The sequence below is a fragment of the Somniosus microcephalus genome, chromosome 14 (genome assembly GCF_052327205.1).
Source record: "Somniosus microcephalus isolate GS21.2 chromosome 14, FLI_Smic_1.0, whole genome shotgun sequence".
In the NCBI taxonomy this organism is placed as follows: domain Eukaryota; kingdom Metazoa; phylum Chordata; class Chondrichthyes; order Squaliformes; family Somniosidae; genus Somniosus; species Somniosus microcephalus.
The window spans coordinates 86,234,917-86,249,348 of record NC_141000.1 but is presented as its reverse complement, the minus strand read 5'-3'; the positions used below and the strand labels follow the sequence as shown (position 1 = coordinate 86,249,348).

Here is a 14,432-nt window from a genome sequence, read left to right as displayed (position 1 = left end):
CTAACCTGAGGGAGTGCTGAGACCAGTTGAGGGCAGCTTCCCACTTCCCCACATTATTACCCCAACTGAACATAGAGCAAGAATCAAACCTGGGACCTTTCTGGTCTCATTCGTTCAGGACCAGGGGGCATGTATGTATTTACACAGTCAGTAATCAGGAGAGCTACACAGATCACAGTCATATCCGAGAAAAGAAAACTTCAGTTGCAAAATCGGAAGGAAGAAAATCACATTTCGTGTTTGTACTTCTTCAGGTGAGGAACAGAAAAGCTGAAGAATTAAACATTTAGCCTCTGCCAACATTTCAAAAGTTTTTTGGGGGGTATTTTACCATCCACTGAAGGGCATGCATGCTTTTTATTCAATTTCACCCCAGTACGTACACCTTTACTGCTAAAAGGACAAGTTGCTTGCTGCCAGAAACTGAGTGGTTTTGTGTGGCCCTTTCTGATTTTTTTTGCTCCCACCTGTGGGGAGACATGTGGCCCCTAGCTGATATCTCCCCAGTGCAGTGTATCTAATACTATAGAGTGGGTGAGCACTTGAAACTGGGAATCTCTACTCTACAAAATAGTGTTCCAACACACACACAGCATCGTACTTCTAAGATGCAGGGGGGAATAATAACCCCAAAAAACGGTGGGTTGGGGTCGGGTGGGAGGTTAAAGTGTTAAAAAATGTGAATCCCAACCTGCCTCCAACCCACCCACTTCCGGGTTCAACGGAGGTAGGACGGGGGGGCAGGCAGCCAACCCGCTCCTAGGCGACAGCTTGGTACTTTAAATATTAGAATGAGGCTGGAAGCCTCAGATTTAACCTGCTATGCAGGTTTAACTGTGGCCAACCGGGGATCCCGTGCCACTAGATTCCCGGCAGCTGAAGTGAGGCAAGGACAGCACCCCCACACACCCCCCCCCCCCCCCCCAACATCGGGGATCGGATCCGCCTTCCCTCCCCCCGAGGGGTCGGGGTTCACACCTACATGTGGTTGCAGCCTCCGGCGTTAAACTCCACAGCGTGTGGGGAAACCCGGGTTTCCTGCACTCTACCGGGGCACCCCCAACTCCCGGCAGGTCAAAAACTTAACATTTTGGCCACAGTCTACAAATAGAAGCTTTTGTGGAAAACTTGTCACTGAACCTAGCTCACTCTACTTTCAAAATTCAAAGCCAGTTTCTGCCCGTCACTTGAGTGAATTATTTCTCTGGGTGAGTTTCTCTGGTTTATATCCAGGCATGGCCTGTCACGAGAGTCGGTTTGTTTCACATATTTCACAGTCAAGCAGCTGGATAATTAAACTAAAATGTTACAAAGAATTGTGTTTTGGGCAGGTCCTCGGACAACGCGCTTTGCCTCGGTGCAGTAATGTCTCCTGTCAGCTGACCATGTTCAGCGCTCCTGACTGAAGGGGGTTGCATGAGGAGAGAAAGATATCGGGAGGGTGAGAATCGGGAGACCTGAAAGAGGTGGGAAAGAAAATAACGCATCAGTAGCATTGCTTTTCGCAGTGATTTTAAATTACAGAGTTCATCTGCTGGTTCATGTTACTGTATTTGTCCAAAGCTACCTACACCACAGCCTCTAGATGGCGCTATATAAGAATATTTGAATTCTGTTTATTGGTAAAAATTAAACTTGTTGGTTCACTTGCCTGAAATGAGATGTTACGAGGTTTGATAGGAAAGTGTCAGATTTAGTAGTGCCATGTTATCGGCAAGGCTGTAGCATAAAGTTGCTACTTTCTGTTTCTTGGTGCTGCCATTTTAATACGGTTTGGTAAAATTTGAGCAAAACAGAGTTTCTGCTGTATTTCTGCATCAGGTTGCCTAGTTTCAGTAATAGAACCACGGAGGGATGACCGTACTGCGCAGTGCAGAACATTGAGGACCTGTTCCCACTTTCATAGGGTTTTTTTCTTAACTGAAGAGAGTGTGGCAGTTTAATTTTAGACCCTAATCATGCCCGACATCCTATGCATTTCTACAGTGTGGTCACATCATTCATAGGCGAATAAGACAAGCTTAGGACTTCTTGTTGCCAACCTCTTGTTTTACATGAGCTGGGCTGGACGCTGAATTAAAAGTGACCTTCCTTTGCTGTGTCATAGAATGTGCCTTGGAAGATGAGACCTATGAGGATGGAGCTGAGACTACAGTGGAGTGTAACCGATGTGTCTGTGCCTGCGGCAACTGGGTGTGTACTGCCATGACCTGTGATGGTGAGTTGAAATTTTATCCCAGAAATAATACTGATATTGTTCTCTCACAGGATTCTCAGGTAGGAGAAGGAAGGTGTCAATTTGCCTCCTTTCTCCCCACATCTATCTGCAGACAGAACTAGAATGTGTCTGAGGTCGGGTTGCTTGGGGGTGGAACAGAATAATGAATCGTTGGTTGCTTTGGAGGAGGTAAAATACAAGTTAAAATGTTTTGTGCAAATATTGAGGACCAATTAGTGCAGATGCTGTTAATCTATTTCTCAATTTAAGATGATGCCAATAAAGCAGTAGCAGGAAATCCAAGCAGAACAGAATTCACTTTCCACAAAGGTTCAGAGCCCTGGGCAATAAAGTAATTTTTGAGGCTGAAACAACTTTTTAAGTGGGGGTGCTATTTATCTATTCACTCTAAATAGTTTCTGGTCCCAAGGGCTCATGAGGACTTTGATACAGGGACAAAAAACAACATTCCACAGAGCTGCAGAATTCAGGGCAAAAGAACCTTTAAACAGTTTTTGAAGTGGAGTTGGAGGAGGTGGGGGGAGGGGGGGGCGCGGTTGTGGGTGCTGCTATTTAATTATTTCCCTATGGTATGGGGGACCCCAGGGTACCTGAGCACTTTCATGAAGAAATTTATGCTGCACAGAGACACAGACCAGAAAGCAAACAACTTTGTGTGTTGACTGAAAGAAACACATTTAAACTAAGGAGCATTGAAAATACCTGTAAGCTGGAACTGTTTGCAAAGGATGCCGGAGTGTCGGAGAGAGCAGTCGGGAATCAGCTTGAGAGAGTTGAGGGGAGTGCTACAGTGCCACCAGTGGAGCAAATGCATATTGCAGGCTTTACCTGTTAGTGAGTTACCCTGAGAGCCTCATAGAATCATAGAAGTTTACGGCACAGAAGGAGGCCATTCAGCCCATCATGTCTGTGCCGGACGAAAAAGCTATCCAGCCGAATCCCACTTTCCAGCTCTTGGTCTGTAGCCTTGTAGATTATGGCACTTCAAGTGCATTTCCAAGTACTTTTTAAATGGATTAAGGAGATATTAGGACAGGTGACTAAAAGCCTTATTGCACATCACCCGCCCCCCCCCCCCCCCCCCAGTTTGGGTACCTCTGTTTTACACCCGAGCACTTTAAAAGGATAATCTGTCCTATAGAATACTTACGCATTCAGCAATGGTATCTTCCGATGTTCCTATCCACATACTAGTGGAAAAGTCTTAAAATAGCGAGTAAAGCCATCAATTATCAATAAACATTGGCTTTAAAATAACACAGCTGATACCTGACTGATCTGACGGTTGTTAACGAGTAGTTGTGGCACAGACTCGCCCTTAGGCGAGTCAAAAGGTACTAATTATATTACAATTTCAAACCATATGTTTCTTAGAGAAATAGTGAATGTGTATGTATTTAATCTCTGCATTACCGTTTCCCTATTATTATACCTTTTTTCTTTAATTATCGTTCTTTTTTTTCCTACATATGATTCACTTTTTTTTCTCACCTCTGTCGTTTTTTCTCTGCCTTGCATTTTCTCTTTCTCGGAATGTCTATTGCTTTCTTCTTTGGCTTCCTCACTGAAGATAAAAGTAAGGACTTCCCTGAGGAGCAGCCACAAACAGCTGGAGATGATGAGATGACTGAGGAGGAATGGACAAAGTACGTTCATGAGCTCAATAAGCACCAGGTTAGTACATTAGCAATTTGAGACTTGAGGGCAGGCTCAACAGTATCGCATGCATTCAGGGAAGATTGGTTTCCTCTCTATGTACCTCAAATCCTATTCCCACTACATGCATGCTTGGATTATATCCCTACCAGACCATTCCCGTCCTGTCCATAAACTGTCCCAATGAGTGGCAACTCCCAATTAATATTCACCAATGTGAGAAATTATACAATTGGGAAGTGTGCATGTTGCCAAGATAATTATATCAAAAATGGAAATTCTGCTTTGAGTAGAACAAAATTTGGCTTTTATCTGTATACTAATTACAATAAATAATCAATAATAAACGCTTTCTCCTTCAAAGTAATACACTGATGATATATCTCTTACTGTCTGTCTGTCCGGGCATCACTCAAAAGTTATAGAGCGTACCTACACATATGTGTTATCAAAAGAAAGGTTATGATTAGGAGGGTCACCTAGGCGTATTTACTTTTTGGTCAGACAAAAATTGTTCGGACAGTAGACAAAAAACGGACAAAAATCCGCTCATTAGCAGTTGACCAATCCTACCGCTCATTAGCGTTGAGTGATGTGATGGTTGACCAATCACGGGGGGCGTTTCATGGCATTTGTGGGCAGGGCCTGATCCTTCAAACTGCCTAGTGAGGTGAGTGGCAGCCATTACAGACCGGCCAGGCCTGAAGCTCAAAAAATTTCTCTCTCTCTCCTCCCCCTCTCTCTCTCTCTCTCTCTCTCTCTCTCCCCCGAAGTGGGAGTACACCCTCGCGGCCATCAGGCGCCATTCCCTCCTTCCTCCCCGCCCGGCGAAAAGTAAGCTGCGGCTAATCATGACAGGTGAGGACGGTGTTTGTTATCGGGTGACTCGGTTGGCGTGCCGCAGCGTGAGCTCAGCTGAGGTAAGTCGCGGCCCGAGAGCCCGGCCGGGCCTGAAGCGCTAGGCCACGCACGTCCACCGCACAGAGAGGAAAGCTGGGAGAGACGGGGAGGGAGAGGCGGAGAGAGAGAGGGGGGAGGGAGAGAGATAGGGTGAGGGAGGGAAAGAGTGAGGGGGTGGGAGAGGGAGGGAGAGCTCACTGCCTTCCTTCCTTCCTTCCTTCGCAAGGGTCCATTGGGCCAGGCCTGAGGCGCTCCTTCCCCCCCCCCACCCCCTCTCTCTCCAGGCTAATCCCGAACTAAATCCAGCAGAGTCTCTCTCTCTTCTCCCCCCCAGTCTCTCTCTCCCCCTCTCTCTCTCTCTCTCTCTCTCTCTCTCTCTCTCTCTCTCTTCCCCCCGTCTCTCTCTTCTCCCCCCAGTCTCTCTCTCTCTCTCTTCCCCCCCAGTCTCTCTCTCTCTCTCTCTTCCCCCCCAGTCTCTCTCTCTCTCTCTCCCCCCCAGTCTCTCTCTCTCTCTCTCTCTCTCTCTCTCTCTCTCTCTCTCCCCCCCCCAGTCTCTCTCTCTCTCTCTCTTCCCCCCGTCTCTCTCTCTTCCCCCCCAGTCTCTCTCTCTCTCTCTTCCCCCGTCTCTCTCTTCTCCCCCCAGTCTCTCTCTCTCTCTCTCTCTCTCTCTCTCTCTCTCTTCCCCCCCAGTCTCTCTCTCTCTCTTCCCCCCAGTCTCTCTCTCTTCTCTCCCCCCCCAGTCTCTCTCTCTCCTCTCTCTCTCTCTCTCTCTCTCTCTCTCCCTCTCTCTCCCCCCCCCCCAGTCTCTCTCTCTCTCTTCTTCCCACACAGACAGACAGACAAACTCATTTATATATATATATATATAAATTATTTCTACTTTTTTCAATAACAGCATGCCCTCAAAAAAAACTCTCGGCACCGCCGGGCACTCCAGCTAGTAATAGAATAAAAGCCAATGCAAGTGTCTGCTAAATGCTTCAATTTAATATTAACGGTTCCTAAAACCGGACACCTATTCCTTTCATGGCATGGACGAAAGGGAGAATGTAGGGAAGTCACTTTCTATGAGCACCCTTTGGTCAAAATTATTTTGATGTAACAAAAGCATGAGCATCAATTGTAATCTTCCCTCTCTGAATGGCATGTAGTGAAATACTCTATCACTCCATTATATGCTGATTGTGTAGTAGTGATTCTAAAGTCCTTTTATAGTGGATTTTTATTTATTTGTTCATGAGATCAGGGCGTCGCTGGCAAAGCCAGCATTTATTTATTGCCCATCCCTAGTTGCCCTTGAGAAGGTGATGGTGAGTCACGTTCTTGAATCGCTGCAGTCCGTGAGGTGAAGGTACTCCCACAATGCTGCTAGGGAGGGAGTTCCAGGATTTTGACCCAGCGATATACTTCCAAGTCAGGATAGTGTGTGACTTTGAGGTGGTGGTGTTTCCATGCGCCTGCTGCCCTTGTCCTTCTAGGTGGTAGAGTTCACGGGTTTGGGAGGTGCTGCTGAAGAAGCCTTGCCTAGTTGCTGTAGTGCATCTTGTAGATTACAGCCACGGTACACCGGTGGCGGAGGGAGTGAATATTTAAGGTGGTGGATGGGGTGCCAATCAAGCAGACTGCTTTGTCTTTGTCGAGCTTCTTGAGTGTTGTTGGAGCTGCAATCAGCCAGGCAATTTTTTTAAATTTGTTCATGGGATCTGTGCGTCGCTGGCAAGGCCAGCATTTATTGCCCATCCCTAATTGCCCTTGAGAAGGTTGTGGTGAGCTGCAAAGGGCAGTTAAGAGTCAACCACATTGCTGTGGGTCTGGAGTCACACATAGGCCAGGTATTTGATTTAATTTAATTTAATTAATTGAATTTAAATTCCCGAGCTGCCTGTGGTGGGATTTGAAGGCCTCTGGATTACTAGTCCAGTAACATAACCACTATGCTAGTGAAGAGTATTCCATCACACTCCTGACTTGTGCCTTGTAGATGGTGGAAAGGTTATGGGGAGTCAGGAGGTGAGACACTCACCACAGAATACCCAGCCTCTGACCTGCTCTTGTTGCCACAGTATTTATGTGGCTGGTCCAGTTAAGTTTCTGGTCAATAGTGACCCCCAGGATATTGATGGTGGGGGATTCGATGATGGTAATGCCGTTGAATGTCAAGGGGTGGTGGTTAGACGCTCTCTTGTTGGAGATAGTCATTGCCTGGCACTTGTGTGGCACGAATGTTACCTGCCACTTATCAGCCCAAGCCTGAATGTCGTCCAGGTCTTGTTGCATGCAGGCATGGACTGCTTCATTATCTGAGGAGTTGCAAATGGCACTGAACACTGCAGTCATCAGCAAACATCTCTATTTCTGACCTTATGTTGGAGGGACGGTCATTGATGAAGCAGCTGATGATGATTGGGCCTAGGACACTGCCCTGAGGAACTCCTGCAGCAATGTCCTGGGGCTGAGATAATTGACCCCCAACCATCTTCCTTTGTGCTAGGTATGACTCCAGCCAGTGGAGAGCTTTCCCCCCGATTCCCATTGACTTCAGTTTTACTAGGGCTCTTTGATGCCACAATCGGTCAAATCCTGCCTTGATGTCAAGGGCAGTCGCTCTCACCTCACCTCTGGAATTCAGCTCCTTTGTCCATGTTTAGACCAAGGCTGTAATAAGGTCTGGAGCCGAGTGGTCCTGGCGGAACCCAAATTCCGCATCAGTGAGCAGGTTATTGTAAGTGCTGCTTGATAGTAAGTGGTGAACTCCATTGTGACAGTATATAAAGTTTTAAAGTGTCACAGGTAGTTCAAACTTGAAAAGACCGTATCATGGCCTATAACAACATGTTAGTCTGCCATTGGGCAGTTTAGGTATGAAATTTCCAATTACATTTTAGATGTGACCATCTAAATATATTGTCCATATCTAAAGTGACCAATCAAATCACAAGACATCATGCAAAATACTAGATTAAAGATTTCAAATGTTGCAAATTTATCTCTGATGTTTCTGGGCTGGCTGCTCAAGAAAGCACTAATGGGCTGATTTTTCTATTTATTTTTAGGAGACTGCTGAGAAGGCTAAGAAAGTGAACGTAAAGGACATCTAAAAATACAGGGATTGGAAGAGAAACAAAGTTTGTTTTTTTTCTAACGTGTTTCTCTCCATTCAGCCTACCATTAAACACTTGGAACTTCAACAATCACTAGTAAATATATATACACATTATAAACAGTATTTGTTGGGCTTTTTGTTGGGAATGGAGGGAGTCCTTGGTTTTATTCAAACAGACTTCTTGTAACGTACTGTAATGTTAAACAAGAGTTTAGCAAAAGAGCTAGCCATAAATGATAAACTGTTGGGTTGAGTTACAACAGCTGTATTGTCCTGTGAATGAAGATGGTGGGAAACATCTCCCCTCCTTTTTAGTTACCCATGTTCCTCTGTATTACACATAGAACCAGAAGTGGAGCCTCCTGGGACAGCACCTCAGACCAGAATTCTAGATATTAAAGTTCCCCAGTAAGTCCTAAAATCTTGGGTGCAACTTTGAATAGAATGATGGAGTAAAAATTATTAAAAAGAAATTGGTTCTTAGAATTAGAACACATAGAATTGTGGATATATAGTGATCTTCAGCTGGCAAAGTTCAATGACATGGAGCCAAAGCTGTGGTGTCATTCCCTGGTGCTCTTTGATCACCAAAACCTTCAGTAGACCCAGAATTGTGGTGTCAGAAAACCTTTGATGATGGAAGTAAGTTAATGCAACGGAAAAAGATAATTTTTCTTACGAATAAATATCTAAAAGATGAAATAGTCATTATAATGTGCTTAATACATATTTATAGTGTGTTTCAAAAAATTGCAAAGTCTGTTTGGCTGTGACTGGGTGACTCTTTGGATCCCTTCAGCATAGATACAGGAACCTATGTTTTCCTTTTTGGCGGTTATGCTGCCATAAACACCGTAGGATGGGAATTCCATCTACCTGGCAATTGCACCACTGCCCCTGGCAAATCTCTTGAGGTCAGCCTAACTTTGGGCTTCGAGGAGGGTTTGTGCCTGTGCCATGGAGCGCATTGGAGGGAGGTGAAGAAAAACCTGCCACTGTAAGAATCTGGGTCCTGAAGCAGCTTAAAGAGACCATCCTCCTCCATGCCAGAGAAAAGCGATTGGCACTTTATGCATGAACTAGCAGAAGGCAATCAATCACCCCATGATTAATTGCCGCTTCCTGGGTGGGCCTTTAAATTTTTTAAAGACCTTCGCCATCCCAAGCAAAGCTGGACACCAGTAACATCCTGACATTACCAAGCAGTTAGTATTGCCATGCCAGTGATGACAGAAAATGTCAGTTTGTCATTACTGCTGTATTTGGTACCACCCGCACCTTTTTGGCAGTGCACTTTGGTATCCAGCAGAAGTGGCACCAGAAGATCACTACAAGGGCAGAAATGGGCAGAGACCCAACGGTCCCTGCTGAATTTTCCATCCCTGCCCGCCTGGGTTATGCCAGAAGATGTAACTCCGAGTAGAATCCATCCCACGGTCTGTAGGTCATGCAGAGGATTATGGGAAACAACTTCAGCCATCTTCCCCAAAGGTTTACAAGCACTCTATTGACATTTCACAAAGGTGCTACATTCCTTCTTTCCTGATTTTTTAATATATATAATTTTTTATGATATTTGAAGCTTTTTTGTAATCTCTGGAGTGTCCATTTTTTAATTTAAAACTCTTGTGTGTTAAAAAGAACATCCACAGTGTTGAACATAAAAGCTCGAGTGCCTGAGGATAGATTGGAAATCCTGTAGAAGTTGGTGGTGACAGGCTCTAATTAGGGGTGTTATGGTATCAAATGTCCATGTGTAGACAAAAGGGGGCAAACTGCCGTATACCAACATGCTTTGGAGCGACAGATCCATTTGAAACACTTCTGATAAACTCGCAAATGGGAAGTTGTATGCCAGAGGAAGCTGTTGTTTCAAAATGTTTCCTCAGCATTTGAAAGAGTATTCAGCACTGTAATATGAAACTGTAAACTGATTATTGCATTAGTTAAAAAATCTTTATAGTATCCATTACAAAGTTTGACTATTGCTGGAAAACACTGACGTATCTAACATAATATGAAGCAACATCATTCCAAGTATACTTCATGTCTCAGTTGGGGATCATATCAACAAAGGGGTTATTTCTTCCGGTCTCCTGTTCTAGTGCCACAAGCTGTACCCTTTCCATCCAAAGAGTGATTTACAATGGGCATGTCAGTGACTAAATCTCACATAAAGTGGACCTCGTCTAGACTGATGGTGGTGAGAGTAAAACAAACGCGGTCAGAGGGTAGCTGACAGCCATCTCAATAATTCTCCAAATTTTCCAATACTTGCACTCTAGTCTAAAGAATGGAAATAACATCCAGGTTTCTCAAGCTAATGTCAGACGCAAGGAGATCAGAATCACCGACTACATGTAGGAGTTTCATGAACTTTTGAGGTGACCCCAAAGAGGCACGATGCTGTGTTCAATAATCAGAAGGATGCTTAAAGTGAGAATGTCATAGTTTCAGGAGTGGGTTCACAAGCCAAGGTTGAAGAGATGGGGGGAAAAAAGACTTTTAAATGCCATTTGGCTTTCTTTCTACAGGTAAGATCAGCCACAGTATCCATGGATGAACCAAATTACAACTGATTTGATTGCTTGGGGAAAACACAATATTCATTGTGATGTAGTTGGCTTTTCACCTTATTCTCTTGAACTAGTTCACTGAGAATGTGGTAATGAATCTGGTTGAATATTAACAAGGCAAGCCCCCTAGCAGATAAATAAAGACGACCCTGCCTGAAAGATAGATATTTAATCAGTTTCTGCATCCCAACATCTGTGTCAAAACTTTATGAAGTATTAACTTGCACACATGTTTGCACCATGTATTTCTTACTTTAAATGTTGTTATTGTTATAGGCTCAAAGACTGTATTTCTGCTACCTTGTTTTGAACTACTACTTTATTGAAAATGTAAGAGGAACCATGTATGCCCCGTGACCGAACTATCATAAGAGAGTTTCATGTATTGTAGTTTTTTTTGTACTTACTGGCATTTTGGGGTTTAATGTCAATAAATTTTCTTACACAATTTAAAAATTCATGGTTTTTGTTATTTAAAACCAAAATGATGTTCTCTTATGCTTTTAAGTTTATTATTCATATACAATATATTTAGTCTTCTTTGTTTCACCTGATGAGTATGAAACAGCCAACATCAGGAGAGCTAAGTTGATGAAAACCAGCATATTGTGTCTAAGATATGTTCATTCCTGTGCCAGTTACTCCTCTAAGCTCTGTACCATATGTTGAAGAGAGTAAAATCTGTGTTTTGTGTCCTGGACAAGTTTATGTCTCTTTTTTCGCTTGACACCTTCAACTATTGCCTGTGGAATTTAATGCAGACTCTCCTGTGGCTGTCCTGTATCGAAGATCCCATACAGCACATAAGTCGTAGATGTAATAAAATCTGATAAATGGCTACACAGAGATGCTAACCTAATCATTAACACACAGCAACAACATGATGCATGGATAACCTCCTGCAGAAAAAAAATGGAGAAAACTACAGTCTGGAATTATTACTAAAGTCTATTTTCAGACCAACGTGCCCAAGAGAAAGATCAGAAACTCTACCAGACAAAATAGGGGAAATTCCAAGGGGTCACCCCTGTGCTTGCTGACTTACATTGGAGCCTGTTCCACAACACCTCGATTTTAAAATTCTCATTCTAGTTTTCAAATCCAGCCACGGCCTCGCCCTCCTATCTCTGTAACCTCCTCTAGCCCTGCAACCCTATGAGATCACTGCGCTCCTCCAATTCTGGCCTCTCTGCACATCCCCAATTTTAATCGCTCCACCATTGGCTGCCGTGCCGTCAGGTGCCTAGGCCCTAAGCTCTGGAATTTCCTCCCTAAACCTCTATACCTCTTCTTTTAAAATGCTCATTAAAACCTACCACTTGACCAAGCTTTTGGTCATCTGTTCTAATATCTCCTTATGTATGTGGCTCGGTGTCAAATTTTGTGTGATGACACCCCTGTGAAGTGCCTTGGGATGTTTTACTATGTTAAATGCGCTATATAAATGCAAGTTGTTGCTGGCATCAAGCCATGCTAGATGTGAACACAGGTTGGAATTGGGGCTATAATACTAGTTCCATGTTGATAGCTGGTCTTACAAAATTACCTCGAATGTGTACACCCAAGACATTAATTTATCTTCTTTCTTTACAAATACTAATGGATTAGTTGTGTATTTCCAGCATTTTATGTTTTTAATTTGGAATTCTAGCATTGGTTTTTTTCTTTTTATCAGAAATCCTACATTTGTGGATTTCGTAGTATCTTGGGCTGGAGAGACTCAAACTGGTAATAGGTTTCCGCACATGACCTACCAAAGTATAAAATAAACAACAGAGCAGTCCACACTTGTTCAGTGAGTAATGTGTTTCCCACAAGTGCACTCAGGAGCAATTAGAAACATAGAAGATAGGAGCAGGAGTAGGCCATTCGGCAACTCGAGCCTGTTCCACCATTTAATGAGATCATGGCTGATCATCCAAACTCAGTACCCTGTCCCTGCTTTCTCCCCATATCCCTTGATCCCTTTAGCCTTAAGAAATATATCTAACTCCTTCTTGAATATCTATATATATAAATCGGTCGATCTGTCTGTCTGTCCTTCTGTCTGTCTGCACGTGTGCGTCTGGGCGGCTACGCGCTCGAAAGTTACAGGGCGTACCTACGCGTGTGTTACGTCGAAAGAAAGCTTACCTTTCCAAAACGGTTTTAAGCGTATTTACGTTTCGGCCGGGCTAAAATCGCGCCCACGGTATCCGAAAAACCTTAACATTCCGCTCATTAGCATCTCATTATCCGCTCATTAGCGACAGAGTGACCTCGAGCTCGACCAATCGTACGCCGGGTTGCTGGCGTGTGCCGCCGGGCCAATCGGTGCGTGTGGGGGCGGGCCTTATCGTTCTGAACCAAGGTGAGTTGCCGCCATCTTGATTCCAAACTTTTCCTTTTTTCCCGCTTTCTGCGTCTTTAAAAAAAACGTTGCTTTTAAAACACATATTGTTTTTTAAAAAAATGATTTAGAAAGTAATTAACTTATCTAATCTCATTAATTTTCCTACCTTTCCCCGTTTTTCCAGGTAGGCCTCGAAGCCTCAGCCTCTCCTCCGCACCCACGCCCGAGCTCGAAGGCTGGAGGGGCGGGCCTCAGCCCAGCGCCGCTACCTTACTAAAGGGTGCGTGCGCAGCAGGAGCAGCTGAGACGCGGCGTCTCTCTCTGGCTCGGCCGGGGGGGCGGGGTTTGGTGAGCGTCAAGGGTTACCCTGGCAACCGGGCCCGCTGGCCGTCTCGCACAGCCGCAATCTTGAAGCCAGCTCGGGAGGCCGGTGCTCGGAAGATCGCGCCTCTGGAGTTCGGTGCTTGGTTGGTGGGGGGGGCGAGCCAGGGGGCTCGAGAGTTTGGGGGGACGGGGCTCGGGGACTCCCCCCTCTCTTCCCCCCCGCCCTCCCTTTTCCCCCCCCCCGCGCCCTCCCTTCCCCCCCGCCCTCTCTTTCCCCCCCCACCCGCCCTCTCTTCCCCCCACCCGCCCTCTCTTCCCCCCCCAGTCTCTCTCTCTCTACCCCCCAGTCGCTCTCTCTCTTCCCCCCCCAGTCGTGTGCTCTCTCTCTTCCAACAACAACATGCCCTCGAAAAAGCCTCGGCACCGCCGGGCACTTCAGCTAGTATTTAATAAATTGGCCTCAACTGCCTTGTGTGGTAGAGAATTCCACAGGTTCACCACTCACTGGGTGAAGAAATTCCTCCTCATCTCAGTCCTAAATGGCTTACTCCTTCGACTGTGACCCCTGGTTCTGGACTCCCCCGCCATCGGGAACATCCTTCCTGCATCTAGTCTGTCCAGTCCTGTTAGAATTTTATACGTTTCAATGAGATCCCCTCTCATTCTTCTAAACTCTGGTGAATCGACCCAATCTCTCCTCATACGTCATTCCTGCCATCCCAGGTATCAGTTTGGTGAATCTTCGCTGCACTCCCTCCATGGCAAGAACATCCTTCCTCAGATAAGGCGACCAAAACTGCACACAATACTTAAGGTGTGGTCTCACCAAGGCCCTGTACAACTGCAGCAAGACATCCTTGCTCCTGTACTCGAATCCTCTTGCTATGAAGCCCAACATACCATTTGCCTTCTTAACCACCTGCTGCATCTGCATGCTTACCTTCAGTGACTGGTGCACAAGGACACCCAGGTCTCATTGCACTTCCCCTTTTCCCAATCTATTGCCGTTCAGATAATAATCTGTCTTCCTGTTTTTGTCACCGAAGTGGATAACCTCGCATTTATCCACATTATACTACATTTGCCATGCATCTGCCCAACCTGTCCAAATCATACTAGAATTTCTCTGCATCCTCCTCACAGCACATACTCCCACCCAGCTTTGTGTCATCTGCAAACTTGGAGATATTACATCTGGTTCCCTCGTCTAGATCATCATTAATATATATCGTGAATAGCTGGGGTCCTAGCACCGATCCCTGCGGTACCCCACTAGTCACTGCCTGCCACTCGGAAAAAGAC

The 14,432-nt window shown here is 45.2% G+C and overlaps 1 protein-coding gene across 1 annotated transcript in view; it reads left to right on the top strand.

The window, feature by feature from the left end:
• The window catches only part of fstl1b (follistatin-like 1b), a 112,256-nt gene extending 101,079 nt beyond the window's left edge, over positions 1-11,177 (top strand). Inside the window, exons 9-11 of the mRNA XM_086006862.1 lie at positions 2,108-2,218; positions 3,810-3,913; positions 7,849-11,177. Of these exons, the coding sequence (XP_085862988.1) occupies positions 2,108-2,218; positions 3,810-3,913; positions 7,849-7,893 (260 nt within the window). The 3' untranslated portion in view covers positions 7,894-11,177. The remainder of the gene's footprint in view (positions 1-2,107; positions 2,219-3,809; positions 3,914-7,848) is intronic.
• The last annotated feature ends 3,255 nt before the right edge of the window (positions 11,178-14,432 follow it).